General features: G+C 44.9%; 1 protein-coding gene across 1 annotated transcript in view; it reads right to left on the bottom strand.

Annotated features, from left to right (window-relative positions):
- The window catches only part of LOC142803653 (calmodulin-binding transcription activator 2-like), a 573,461-nt gene that overhangs the window by 14,739 nt on the left and 543,823 nt on the right, over positions 1-14,899 (bottom strand). Inside the window, exons 8-17 of the mRNA XM_075889143.1 lie at positions 11,947-11,993; positions 10,161-11,432; positions 8,124-8,390; positions 7,411-7,537; positions 6,389-6,520; positions 5,018-5,142; positions 4,643-4,897; positions 3,064-3,257; positions 2,440-2,696; positions 962-1,051 (exon numbers count right to left, since the gene is read on the bottom strand). Of these exons, the coding sequence (XP_075745258.1) occupies positions 962-1,051; positions 2,440-2,696; positions 3,064-3,257; positions 4,643-4,897; positions 5,018-5,142; positions 6,389-6,520; positions 7,411-7,537; positions 8,124-8,390; positions 10,161-11,432; positions 11,947-11,993 (2,766 nt within the window). The remainder of the gene's footprint in view (positions 1-961; positions 1,052-2,439; positions 2,697-3,063; positions 3,258-4,642; positions 4,898-5,017; positions 5,143-6,388; positions 6,521-7,410; positions 7,538-8,123; positions 8,391-10,160; positions 11,433-11,946; positions 11,994-14,899) is intronic.

Here is a 14,899-nt window from a genome sequence, read left to right as displayed (position 1 = left end):
CTTTTTTAAATATTTGTAGTGTGCGCTGCGTCGCACGTTGAAATTCAAAAGCGCCACCATGATCATTCTGTAATTATTTCCTTGTAACCCTCTTTTACGATTTCCATCTTGTTGTTATTTTATTAATATTCCACGTGTTTGTCTTTTGTTGTATCTCTTGAAGTGTTCTTTTAGAGCATAGTTTGTTACATAGCTGTTCTCTTCATCGTGCATCAGTGTTATTCCTCTCTGTTATTTTTGTAATCTCCTGCCTTTGCCCCTGTTTTAATTAAACGCTTGTTTATGCATAATCAAACTCCGTGTCTGCTCTATGAGTGCGTCGGTCAGGCTCATTCATCACCACACGTGCAACCCCGCACGGGTCGACCAACCCGCAAATAAATTCGAAATCTGCCACTTCGAGGCCTTTCAGGCGTCGCAGGCCGAAGCGTAAAGTGGAAGCTTGCGAGTCTGCCGCACGTCAATGTTGGATCGGCGGGGCCTCACCCGAAGTGCGTGACAACGTACTTATACAATTCAGTTGTCACTGCTTATTGCCTGTTACAAAAGGCAAGCAACAGCACTGTCATCCGGGCATTATATCTAGCAACAGACCACTAGGCACACAAGGCAGTACATTTATGGCAGGGCTTTCGGCAAAATAATAAGATAAAGAAAAAATAGAAATATGAAGATTAAAGAGTTAGGAAGTCATTCAGGTTTTCTGCATATATTTAGTTACTAATAAGGAAAAGATATACATATATAGATAAAAATTCTGTGAAATTCTTTAGAGCAGTAGTGTCATATAGAGTGAGCACTTTTACTTTGTTTATCATACATAGTAGAGCCTCTGAATCATGACTAGGCTAATGACTGCTGTGAGCATCTGACTGGTAGAGATGACTAAGATGAGTGACACGGAGAAAAGGATATGAGTAATCTGCTTGCCACAACCAGCAAGTTGAAGAAAAGGGCTCACCGGAAGATCGTACGGGGTTTTGCATTTCTATTTCTTCATCCGATACACCAACAACATCAATAAATGGACTCTCGCTGCTCCCTTGTGCATCTAGAGAAAGAAAGTAAAATAATGGGAAAACAAGGGAGAAACTCACAGATTGTACGTAGTCACTTCCATTCAGTCAGAGTACTATTCCAGCTTTCATAAACCAAATTTATAGATTTTATCAATTTACACTGCTGCGTTGAGCTGTAGCATAAAAGAGGTTAGCATTACCCTTGATACACTGTAACAATAAAACACCTCGTATCTAGGTGTCATTTTTGTGCAACAGGTGATGATAAGGAAGATATCTGTGAATATGAGTAACATGTTGAAGGCAACAGACACAATGTGACTAGAATTACACCACTAATAAATATACAATCCTTCTATCTGTAACCGTAAATTATCAATTAATCAATCAGGGTTTGTTTTCAGCTTCAAAGATAATCAATGAAGCTTGTTGGGGACAGACAAAGAAGCCATAGATTAGGCTTGACAGGGTCTGTCCCCCGGGCTTGGCAAACATTGCATACAGAGCATATAGAAAGGCAAAAAATGGGCTCATGGCAGTTCTCTTTGCTGGACCAACATAAGTGAGCTAATTAAACTGAAAAATGTACAAAAAATATAAATGAGCTAATAAAACCCACATGGCAGTTGTCTTCACTAAAACAACATAAATGAGACAAATAAAACTGACTGAGAAAAAAGCATAAATGGGTTAATAAAATGCACATGTCAGTTTTCTTCACTGGAACAACATAAATGAGCTAATAAAACTGAGAAATGCACACAATAAAAAGACAAAAAAATGTACACAAAAAAGTGAAAAAAAAAATGTGAGGGGGAGGGGAGATACATTTACAGACACTTTTACCATTATACAGATGCGAATTAGGTACGTTGCAGTGCTACGTATGTTGCTCAGAATTACTGTATGACATCATACAATTGGACTCAGAAATTATGTGTATGCAATAATATAGATAATTAGACAGGAACCTCCGAGTTTTCTGAGAATTTTGGTAAGCAGATTCTACTACTATGCACCGGAGCACATCATAAATGTTTGTGCCAATAATAATAATAATAATAATAATTGTGCAGAAATGTATAACAAACTTTTACATACAGACAACATAAAAACACAGGAATACAAACGTGCACTTTTAAAACTGGGTAAAGCAATGTCTTGTTGGCCAACTTTTAAGACGAGAGAAAATTCCATGAAGCAATGTGGTGTCTTGACAGCTAGCAGAAAAGAAAGTTAATATAACTTAGACATCTTTCACTGTATAGTGAGAAAGGAAATGTGGCAGGCGTTCAAGTGATATCCAAATACGGAGTGACATCTATATGCCTCCATGCCTTAATTGCACTTGTTAATGCAAATTGGTTGCCTCTTTGAATGTGGACAGTAGGGTATCTGACACAACTAAATTTAAACGTACCTGGTTCAAGAACAACATTGCCAAGATCCAGCTTAGAGACGAGCCTCGAGGAGAGAAGCATCGATGAAGGGAGAGACGAGGAACCTTCGCACATGCCACTGTCTATGGAGGAGCGCTTGGAAGATTCTGCTTCTGTGGATGAGCCACCACTCATGTTGCCGTCGGCCGACGCTCGCTTTGTCAGCCGACTGTGCGTAGATGTCGAAGAACCCTTTGAGCTTCGCACATGCTGCTGCGGCAGCAGCTGGCAGTGAGCACTGAAAAGAAGAGGCAGCAGACCATTAAAACCAGAATGCTAGAAGACGTCCTGCATCGCATTCTTTATTCATAACCTGGCAGCGTGCACATATGCATTCCATTAGGTGCTTCTATCAAAGAGATTAAGCGTCCACTATTTGGACTGTTGCTAGGTGGCGCAAAGGCAGAAAAGGCTACCTCTGCAGTGCTTTTATTGGTCCAGAGGGCAATATTCAATGGAACCAAGGATCCAGCTCTTGTTCAAAAGGTCTATGGAGCACGCAAGTGTACAACAGAAAGTGTGAAATGAACACACCAGGTGACGAAATTTTCACCCTCTGCAGCTGCTGTGGATTTCGTTTTCTCTAGGTTTAAGTAGGAGTGTACCTGCTGGTAGAATCCTGCGAGTGCTGCTGTTTGGTAGCTGCTTGCTCCAGCTCTTCGGCGAGGCTGGTGTGCCCACTTTCACGAGCAAGCGTGGTGGCTGTCTGGCCATCAGCATTGCAGGCAGCGGCCGCAGAGAGATTCCACTGAAGCAACAGCAAGGCCACCTCTCGCTGACCACGAGCACATGCCCAGTGCTGCAGGGGTGAAAAAGAGCCACGAACAGAAGTGCAATCAGAGGTGGCGTATGGGAAGACATGCCTCTATAAGCATTTAGAAGAAAGAAATACTTCATAGAAATAACTGAGTGGCTGAAGCATTCCTGCCTACTGGAAGGTAAAGCACATTACACTTTGGAAATATACAGAAAAAATGAAAGAATTCAGATCAAGGCTATGTCAATAGATAATGTTTCTGTAATTGCAATAAACAGGCCGGTGTTTTCAGGAGCACTGACAAAAAAACAGAATCAAAGATTCGTAGCATTATCGTATTGGTCTCCATTGATCTAGAACAGTCAATTGTGTATTAATAATCACAATAAAAAAAAAAAGAGATTTGCACACTTAAGAATGCACCGAAATTCAACCCCAAAATTTTTCTGTTCTTTTCCTTGTTTTTCATAAAATATTAAGTTTATCGAAGATATCACAATAGCTGCATTATTTAAAAAAGACAAAGCTGTACTTGTTCGTATGCACTCATGTCGTACACTGCTCAAGCCCCCTAAAAAATTAGCCAAGGGTTTTGCAAGACTCAAGTAATGAGACATGAATTAAAAATATATATGTTAACGAAGCCTTCCCTGTCATTGCGGCCTACCAAACACCAACTTATGTGTATTCCCTTGATTTGTGAAGCGACAACCTGGTGACATCGTCACTGGTATCAACTAATAGGCACACGTTACTACATCACTTCACATCTCTTTCACTTTTGGCTCATAACTCCTGCTCGACAAAATGACCACCACTGATTGCATCCCAACATAATCCTTTAAACATACAGTGCAAATAATGTTCTGCATTAAGCCATACGTTCAGCATTAACACCATCAACTCAGAAAAGTTACCTCTGCACATTTCAAACAACTGCCATGGTGCTTAAACTCCTCCTAGTCTACAAAGAAAAATTTGCTTGAAGTCGGAATAAACAAATGAGGGGAGGCAGATTAAGAATGCAGAAAGCATAATCTGCTAAGGACCCTGCAACATTTTTTCATCATGGTCGGAAAATGCTGCCGATTGGTAGTCAAGGCTCCAGAGAACATGTGAACAATACAGTGCAGCATGCGGCATGGAACTAACAATTAATTTCCAGTCAGCTAGAAATCTCTGGCTCTTCTCCTGAAAAATGATGCTATAAACCCAAATGACCGTGCCATCAACCTGTTGAACGTCGCGAGCTGAACAGTTACTGCGACCACCACGCGATGTCGCCACCTTGACATATTCAAATTTTTTGCATCAGTTGATTCGCCAGGCAGTAAGACTTCTTCAGTGAAGCCCTTCAATGAATACTTGGAAGAGTTTTGAAGGACCGAGCATTTCCGTATGAACGTAACTATGTGAAAACTCTGTACCAGCGGTGTGCACTGGGCGGCGTCCCTGGCGAGGGCATCCACTTCGGCGTCGAGCGTGGGCGACGGGCTCTGCAGGCGCCAACGCAACAGGCAACGCGCCAGCCGCGAGAAGCCCAGCGCCGCGGCCAGGTGCAGCAGGCTGAGGTCGGGTCGCGTCAAAGCGCGCACGGGCGACGAGTCGCCACCGCCGCGCGGTAACCACGCACCCCAGCGCAGCTCCTGGCACAGCGACACGAGCCGCTCTTCAAACGGACGCTGCCGGTCCGCGAAGCCCTGTGTGAGGAGAAGCAGAAATCGAGTCGATATCTTCCTCATCACTGCTGTTGCAGCGATGAAACTTTTCACGCAGCGATGCGCCCACTAAATGCACGCTACATATGTAGAAGAAGAACTTGCCTGAGCCAAAACGCCAGGGAAAAGGGTGCCACCTTTATTTCCCAAGGAGAGCCTGGCTTCAACCATTTCCAGCCGCTCCAGCAATGAGAATTTGAGAGTGCCCTCTGCAAGGTAAAGTAAATAAAGAACACTGAATATTGGCTACGTTTTTGTGCCTTGTTATTATTTGAAAAAAAAAGCTCGGGAGATATAACAGTTTCAGAATAATATTTTGCTCGTACATGTCTTATACGTAGATACAGAAGAACACAGACAACAAAATAATCCAAATGTAACATAATACGCACGAAAATATTTGCATAAAAAATCTGCGAACTATAAAAAGAAAGCCAAGACAGTTTATGGCACAAAGAGAAGCTCCAGAGAGAACACTTTATTTTTCTTTGCCGTCTATTGAATTGACTGCAATGCGGAACGTGTTTGTAATCGAAACGCTTGCCTTTAAATGTGTCTTCACCGCAATACTATACTTGCTGCGGAGAAGCCGCAAGCAACAGCGAGATGTACACACAATATAACTAGGCCGCAGCGTTTTCAAAAGCACGAATCTCAAGCCAGCATAAACACCCATACGAAATTACAAACCGCCGATCAACTTACATTTGTTTAATCTCATATTGTATTTTTGCCATTTGTAGAACTGATCGCAACTTTGTGTGCACCTGCAAACGCAAATCTTACCTTTAAATGTGTCTTCACGGCAAAACATAACGGTTGTGGTGAAGCCAAAGGTGAGAGTTAAATTCACTCGTAACCAGCTTTCAACAATTTTGGTATTATTCCGATAGCGCTTACAGTGAGCTTAAAGACAAATTTCTGCCGTTTCCGTCAGGTTACACATTAGTGTAGAAGTGCGGTAAGATACTATCAGGCTCCACTCCCTATGGGTGTCACGAAAAATGTGTGAGGGTGAGTCCGCAAGAATGATGCCTTGTTAGGCCTAGTCCACTTACGGCAGGAGGCGGCAGGAACGGCCGTGTAGCTGCGCAAGCTCTTCGCGCGCCTCATCTCACAGATAATCGGCGGCGGATGCAAAGGCCGGCACAGCCTACCCGAACAGCCGCGAATTCACGTTGATATCGTTAAGGAACGACCGCACTAATATCACTATTGCAAATGCATCTCGAGCGTTTCTACTATTTCTATCGCGATAAGAAGGTGTCCTCAGGTATATTTCCCGCGGCTTTAGATGGTAATACACATTGAACAACGGTAATCAGAAATGAAATCATGACGGCGCCTTGCTTGCATAAGAAACCACGTATGTTGCCTTGGAAAAATGTAACTATCTGCGGGATTCATTGCGAATAGCGAATCTCAGGTAGATCCATAGAGTGTCTTGGTACTTACCGTCTACACCAAACCAATCTTTGGCCTTTTGAGTGCTGACGAGAGGCTGCTCACGGTACTCAAAGATGACTGAATTGGATATGACAAAGCCTTCACAGGCTACCTGGAGTGTTACTAATCCGGCTTCATGGGCTGAAAAAAGAGAACATCACGATTCAAGGTTCGCTAATGTGGACAACAATTATGAACTGTCACAACTGCCACTGTGATTAGCTTCCAGGAATGAACAATGACAATTATGGTAAATGTGTATGCACCGTCTGATAGAAGCATATTGATGATGAAACAAAAGCGGCAGAGTTCACAGGGGCGTATGTTATTCATTTTAAAAAGCTCTGGCAGTTTCATATGGCTTACTTTACAATACCTTAGCATAAATAGAATGCACTTCCCAAAGGATCAGTAGAAAATACTGACTAGGCACAATATAGTTACAGATAACATGGTAAACCAAGAATGAGTACCGATTAGTCAGAACAAAGCAGCAAAAATGGCAGCTGATTACATTGAGTTAAAAATACATTTCGTTACAGAAAAATTGACGATAAATCTTTTGGGTAAACATTTCTCTGATGATATATATTTGAAGTGCTGATTCAATTTTTGCCATTTTCATCGCTCATCACTAAACCAAAAATAGGAAAAACGCAACCTAGTAGAAGTTACAGCGTAACTTCGGAAGCAAGAAACAAGGACAGGAGAGAGCTCTGGAACAAAGACAAGAAAGAGCGCTGGCTCCTGTCCTTGTTTCTCGGTTCCTTAGTTATGCTGTAACTACAACTAGGTTGCAATGTTCGTATTTTCAGTTATGTCCTACCAACTCGCCCAAATGTCCACGCTTCATATCATCACTAAACATAACGAAGATTCAAAGCTACTGTACTGAAATTGTAAAATAGGACATTTTAGCAGAAGTTATGCTGGGTTAATAGCACGTACAATGCCACCCATGTGTAGGTGACATGAAACCATACTAAAATTCCGAGCTGAGAGCAGGAAATTTTAATACAGCAAGCATTTACCTGGACAGAAGCATCGCAGAACGCCACTTTGAACTAGTGTTGTTGGTACACTGACTCCATCAAAGAGAATCATATACGGTGATGATGATGAGTACCATGGCCCTGTAATCAGGACCTTTACACCACCCTGTGATGAGAACGACAAGAGCAATTACAGTCATAAATAATTTGATCAAAGCACTGCAAATGACTGTAGAAATGCACACACAAAATAACTTGTAATATTACAGGGACACAAAGCTCATATTGGCAGAACACTTTAAGTTAATCCTTTATCATCACGCTGAAAATAGCTGAACTCAATTATTTGAATTAAATGTAAGGTATTGGCGGTTATCACATCACAAAACAAAAACAATGATCAAAGGTTGACAAAAGAGAGTATAACAAAAGATGTATTAGTAATAATGAAGACTTCACAGGTGACAAAACATTTAAAATAAATTAAACACAGCAAAAATTATACGCAAACTAGTTGGCCTAGGTAAAATATTACTCTGGCCCCATAGGCTAGGTGCTAAGTTTTACCTATATTCAGAAGATTGGACCACTCCACAGTTTATGTGCTTGAGAGAGCATGAGTTAAGAAATTTCTTCACGTAGGTTTATGCCCTTTCTTAAAAAGAAAAGTCTACAAACACTACAGGTTATCCATTACTATGTGCAATGAATGCACGCCAGTTAAGTTTTGACGACGATGATTGGCCGCTCACTTCTGTGTAGGACCAGTCAGGCGAGTAGTCGGTGATGTTGGCAGTGCCTTCTCGGTAGGTCATGCCTGAATGTGACGACTGTGTGCTGGGCGTCTTGTTTGTTAGGGACAGGGTCCCACCACTGCCCAATCCCGAAGAGGAAGACGACAGAGTGCTTCCTGTTCCAATAGATGATGGAGTGGTCGTTGTGGTAGCTGCCAAGTCGGAGTTGAAGTCGTCCCAGTTTGGTAGGTCAGTCAGCATGTCAAAGGTATCCAGGTTGAACACCTGCGTTGAAAGATGGACGCGTGTGTGAGAGTGTGGGCAACCTTGGAAACATCTACCTAGAATTCCGAAATCGAAGCAGGCTTCGATTCGAAACCCGCACAGTTACATGAGTGTCCTGTTTAGATGACTAGCTTTTGCTTTCTCAAAACACATGGAAGTCACAGCCGCGGTTCTTGTAGAAGGTCCCGGTGATGTAGTGAAAGCTAAAAATCAACCAATGAACATTCATTGCCGCACTATCAGAACTGTTTTGCGTTTACTAACTTACTGAAATAAACTTGAAACTAAACTCACGAGCCCCAGCTGCACGGTCTACTTAAAGTACCTCAACAGCACAACAGACGCTCGCTGCCTTGAAAGCGTGCTTTACCACGATATAAGTATAAATGCGGAAAAGCCCACCATAAATAACTTTGGTTGTGTCAACAGGGAAAAAAAAAAAAAACGAAGACGAAAGTAATATTGAAGTGACCTGAAAAAACATTGACGCAGTTTGTACTAGTTGTGCAAGGTTGGAACCAACCACAGAGCTAACCTTCGGACTTCCGAGGAAAAAGCTGACCTCCCTTGCTTCGCTTAAATCACATAGGTTTAGCGGGAACATGTCACGTGGCTAATGTTGAGTGTTTATTTGACGGGAACATATCTCATAACTAGCATTACGTCATTTTACGTCACGTGATTAAATTTATGCGATATATTTGGCGGGAAAATATCACGTGACTCGCATTACGCGGTTTTACATAACGTGATTAAAGTTATGTGATATATTTGGCGGGGACATATCACGTGACTCGCATTACGCGGTTTTACGTCACGTGATTAAAGTTACGCGATATATTTCAGGAAACATTATGTGACTAACGTAACGTGATTTTACGTCAGGTGGCTAGGTGTGATTTAGGCAGCAACATGTTACGTGAGTAGCAGTTAATGTTTCACGTCACGTGGTACATTCGACGGTGTTACGATAACGGTGCTAGTGTTACGTGATTTGATTCAGGTGGTAACAACACGCGACAAATGTCACGTTATTTCACGTCACGTTCCCCTCTTCCTTTTTCCTCCTTTCTAGCTCTACCCCTCAATGTCTTTTTTTCCCTTCTTTTGTTTCTTTTTCTTTCTGTCTTGATCTCTTTTTGCTCTCTATTTTTTTCTATCTCTCTTTTGTGAACACGCGCTCGGCGCACGCGTTCAGGGAGCCAAGCAGAAGTTGAAGAGGACAAAAAGAGCGCGCACCAGCATGATGATGGTGATAGTCGTTGCGAACGTTATACGGAAATAAGACGGGCATAAAGAGCTCCGCTGTGAAAGCAAGTTTAACTATACTGCAGAGATCTCAAGTATATTAGAAACTGGATTATGACAAACAATAAACTTTTTTTAGTAGAAACGCGCAACCAGGAGAGTTCCGAAAACGGAGGAGGTCGCAATGACAGGGAGCAACGAAAGGGATTGAGGGCTGCTTAGAGGCGTTGTAGACAACCTTGTGTTCCATTGACGGCTTTTTCAGGCATGCTGAAATATGAACACAGCTACGCTCATTTTTTTCGTTACTACCTAAAGCGGTTTATGAGAACTAGCAATGAATGAAACATAAATCGATGCCTAAATGTATCCGTATTTCAATGAGCCACCGTGAAGCTTACTTCAGGTACATTTTCACTTAAGTTCTGAACTTATGAAGGTAACATCGTGACCCTTTCATTACGACGCAATCCCACAATGCACGGCGGCTCGACGCGGTGAGCGTGCGCAGATGCCACGCACCTCTTCGTCGGGGGTGGAGATGTCGTTGTCGATGAAGTCCATAGGATTCAGGTCGACAGTGTCTGCGTCGGTGGGCCCGTTCTCACTCTTCACGAGCACCCCGCCACCCGACGACGAGTCCGACGAGGGCCTCCTATTGTGCGAGGAGGCGGCCAGGTTGGCAGTCAACGTCTTCTGAATGCCGTCGTGGCTCAGGTCGAGGGAGTCGTCGAACAGCCCGCGGCCCTCGGTGGCCGACGCCGCAGGCTCCTTCGAGTCCTCGCCCATGAGACTGCTGCTGCACAGCTCCGGGTCACCGCCGAATTCCATTTCTTCGCCGAGAACGCGGCACGGTTCTTCCACCTTCACTTCTGTGCGCGTCGTGGTGATCGCAGCCGCCGCTTCGGAGCTGCTGCTGCTCGAAGAAGAGACCGAACATGGGGTTGTCGACGAGGCCGCTGCGCTGGACGCCGCTCCACCCGTGGATGACGGCGCTTCGGCGACGGGCTCCTTGCAGACGCCGGCCGTGCCTTCCGTCGAGGAAGAGGACGAAGCCGCGGCGGCTGCCGCAGCCGCCGTCGTGCCGCCGGCGTTGCACAAGAGCGTGACGGGCGTCACGGAAGCGGACGTCAAGCCCGTGCCCGCGGCCGCACTGTTGAGGATGAGCAAGCCGCCGCCTCCCTGCAGCTGCGACAGGTTGAGGATGAAGGAGGTGGTTGTGGTGGCGGTTGCGGCGGGCGCTCCCGCGGCCTCCCGCACGGGCGCCGCAATGATGACGCTGCCGCCGCTCGCGGCGCCGCCGGACGCAGCGGCTGCCGCGGCGGCGGCGCGGCCCTCCTTGTGGCCCAACGTCACCAGGGGGCCGCCGGCGGCCGTCGCCACGGACGAGGACGAATGTGGCGGCGGCTGCGGCACGGGCGTCGACGACGTGGCCGCGGCACAGCGCGTCTTCGGAGAGATGATGCGGTGCAGGCTGTGGCCGCACTTTTTGGACGCGTTGCCGCTGCTAGCGCCGCCGCCACTCCCGACGTCGGCGGTCGCAGTCGTGCCAGCGGCGGCTGGCGAGGGCGTCGACGACGAGGCGGCCGAGAAGACCTGCTGCGGCGCGGGCGCCGGCGGCGGCGTGGGCGTCGAGGCGGGCGACAGCGACGTCTTGGTCGTCGAGTCGCAAGGGCATTCGTGCGTGCGCGCGCCGCTACCGCCGCCGCCCGCGTTCCCGCCGCTACCAGCGCTGCCTTTGGCCCGCTGCTTCTCCATGAGCTGCTGCACTATGGCCTCTACCGTCTCGGCCGTCTGCGAGAGCAACGACGGCAGATCAACGCATGCGCTTCGCCGAAACAAACAAAGGAGACGCAACAGCTCACAAGGAGAGTTGATCATCAAGAAAGCGAGATCTTCACTGGAATCGTACAGTTGCTTATTTCGCGCAAAAACAGATAACGCGTCCACGGACAACATGTACGTTCCTTGTGTTTGGTCAATGAATAGGTAAGAGTCTAAAACTGGTTAAGAACGTTTGACCACAGATTGGCTCTTACGGCGCTCCGAAGATCTTTAGCGTAAAGCTGACACGTTTATCAAGGCACGTGCGGGCGAGACAGCGGCTCTACGGTACATACGTTTGAATATAATAAGCACACATATTAAAACAGCATTGCTACTGATGTGCTGGGCGTTACAATGAGTTAAAATGAGTTAAATGTACAATGACATAAATGTCCCAGCATATGGCATACCTGAGGCACTCTATACGAAATTTACGCAATACTCAGTAGAATCGTGGTGTAAGAACTAACGGGATACTCACCGACACCTCCAGCTCATTGTTGAGGTCCGGCTCGTTTTCGCTGTAAACTGCGGAACAGAGAAAGGGAAGAGAGAGAGAGATAAAAAAATGGGGGGAGGGAGGGAGACGTTCGAACAGGTACTTAATCCTTTAAGACGCTGGCTGTATGCAAAATTGAGTACATCGCTTGTTTTTGCTAGTACACCAGGGTTTCGATGCGATGAATTGAACACCCTTTAAATAAATTTGTCTTTATTTAACTTCACATTGCAGCGTACTGCTGCACAGTATACATCACATTGCTGAAAGCGCTACCATGTCCAACGTGCGGTTTCCGCGCCAAAAGTAAAATTCTTTTTTTGCTAAACATTGTTATAACTGAGAACTAATTTGCAGTTTATTTGTAGCCCGAGATTTCATTCTACTTGAGCAAAAACAGAGCAGGTATGACTGCGGAATAAAAATATATTTTATTACAATACATGAATGAACATATTATGACATTAATTTTTGTTGTTGCGATAGAATATGGAATGCCTTGAAATAACGTGCAATCTGCTTAACGAAATATCAGATAAATAACTTCATTTAAGGCGAATACTTCTAGCCTTTTAATTGTCCAACGCGGCCTTACCAATGTGCACTATCAGTGTTAACAGCGTCATAAACCACCCCTCCATCTTGGCGAAAAAGTGCCGCCATATCCACGAAGTGAATGATGATGAGTGGGCGAAGCTCCGGAGGTAAACCTGGTAAACCATGAATCCTCTGTACATTTTGCCCACTCAATTTTATCACATCGCTCCCCCTAGCGTACGTCGCCGCACTAAATCGAACGATTGCCTTCAACCAATGACACGCGCCATATGTGACATCATTCCTATTTTATAAAATCTCGCGTCTTTTATCAACTACAAGTACCGCTTTCAAGTTTATAACATCTTCCATCTTTACATCATCAGGTACAAGTACCACCGTCTAGTAAACACTACAAGAACTAAACGAGAAGTGGCTACATGGATGGATGGATGGATGGATGTGGCTGTACCCTTTAGATCGGGCGGCGGCTAACGCCACCTAGCCGTAATACTTAGTGAACTAACCATTACATTTATCTTTTTTTTCCCTTTAAATAATGAAGTTGAGGGTTCGTACTTCGCAGTGAAGGGTTTAATTTTCACTCGTGCCTTGACTTTAGCCACCAATCAGATAACCTTCTTCTAGTTAAGTCTACCCGCTTAAAGTCTATTTTGCCCTCGCTGTCCCTAAATCCCAGTGCTTTGAAAAACTCTGCGCCATCATCCTGAACTATAGGGTGAAGCCCTTTACAGAACATTATCAAGTGTTCGGCAGTTTCTTCTTCCTCTCCACACGCACTGCATACTGTGTCGACCCCTTCGTATTTGGCCCGATATGTCTTGGTTCGCAGTACTCCCGTCCTGGCCTCAAACAGTAGAGAACTACCCCGAGTATTATCATAGATCCTTTCCTTGGCAATTTCCTGCTTAAAAGTTCGATAGATCTCTAGTGCGGACTTCTTAATCATGCCCATTCTCCACATGTCAGTCTCCGTTTCCTTCACTTTTTTCTTAACCGATAGTTCTTTTTGGTTTGGCCACCTGCTGTTTTCTAAGTATTTACCAGTCAACTTCCTGGTTCGCTTCCTCCATTTTGTATCGACATTCTTCATGTACAAGTAGCTGAAAACCTTCCTAGCCCAACGCTTTTCCCCCATTTCTCTCAATCGCTTCTCAAATTTTATCTTGCTGCTAGCTTCCCTGCCTTCAAATGATGTCCATCCCATATCACCTTGTACTCCCTGATTTGGTGTATTCCCGTGAGCTCCTAAAGCAAGCCTACCTATTCCACGTTGCTTAATTTCTAATCTTGCTTGAACTTCGGATCTCATGCACAAGACCGCATTGCTGAACGTCAGCCCAGGAACCATGACCCCTTTCCATATTCCTCTCACAACATCATACCTATTGTAATTCCACAGTGCCCTATTTTTCATGACTGCTGCATTCCTGTTACCTTTAGTCGTCACGTATATTTCGTGTTCCCTCAGATACTCGGTCCCATTGCTTATCCATACGCCCAGATATTTGTATTTATCTGTTATCTCTAGCGTGACCTCCTGTATTCTAAGCTCACTACCTTCGTTGTCATTGAAAATCATGACTGCTGATTTTTCCCTACTGAATCTAAAATCTAACCTATCTCCCTCATTACCGCAGATGTCCATCAATCTCTGCAAATCTTCCTTGTTGTTGGCCATTAGCACTATATCATCTGCGTACATTAATGCTGGTAGTGCCTGATCAATAAGTTTTCCTTGTTTGACTAAAGAGAGGTTGAAGCCCAGTCCACTTCCCTCTAATTTTGCCTCTAATCCTTGTAGGTACATCATGAATAATAAGGGTGACAGGAGGCACCCCTGCCTAAGCCCCCGTTTTACCTCTGCAGGCTTGGATACCTGTTTTTCCCACTTTATAACTACCTTGTTACCTTTATAGACACCCTTTAAAAGATTAGTGACTACATGTTCCACGCCTAGTGTGTCCAGTATTCCCCACAATTCCTCTTGAACCACGCTATCGTACGCTCCCTTGATATCCAAAAATGCTAGCCACAGGGGCCTGTGTTCTTTTTCTGCTATTTCGATGCACTGCGTCAGTGAGAACAGATTGTCTTCCAACCTCCTGTGTTTCCGAAACCCATTCTGCAGTTCCCCCAACACCCCCTCATCCTCTATCCACGCCTGCAGTCTTTCCTTTATAATCTGCATCGCCAGCCTGTAGACCACTGATGTCACTGTTATAGGACGGTAGTTGTTTATGTCAGCTTTGTCCCCCTTTCCTTTATAGATCATGCTCATCCTGCTAAGTTTCCATCCATCGGGAACTTCACCATCGATTATTATTGTACTCACTGCCTCTCTCAAAGCCTGCTTAGACTTCGGACCTAATGTTTT

The sequence above is a fragment of the Rhipicephalus microplus genome, chromosome 3, assembly GCF_043290135.1.
Source record: "Rhipicephalus microplus isolate Deutch F79 chromosome 3, USDA_Rmic, whole genome shotgun sequence".
Lineage (NCBI taxonomy): Eukaryota > Metazoa > Arthropoda > Arachnida > Ixodida > Ixodidae > Rhipicephalus > Rhipicephalus microplus.
This window is presented reverse-complemented; position numbering and strand designations above follow the sequence as displayed.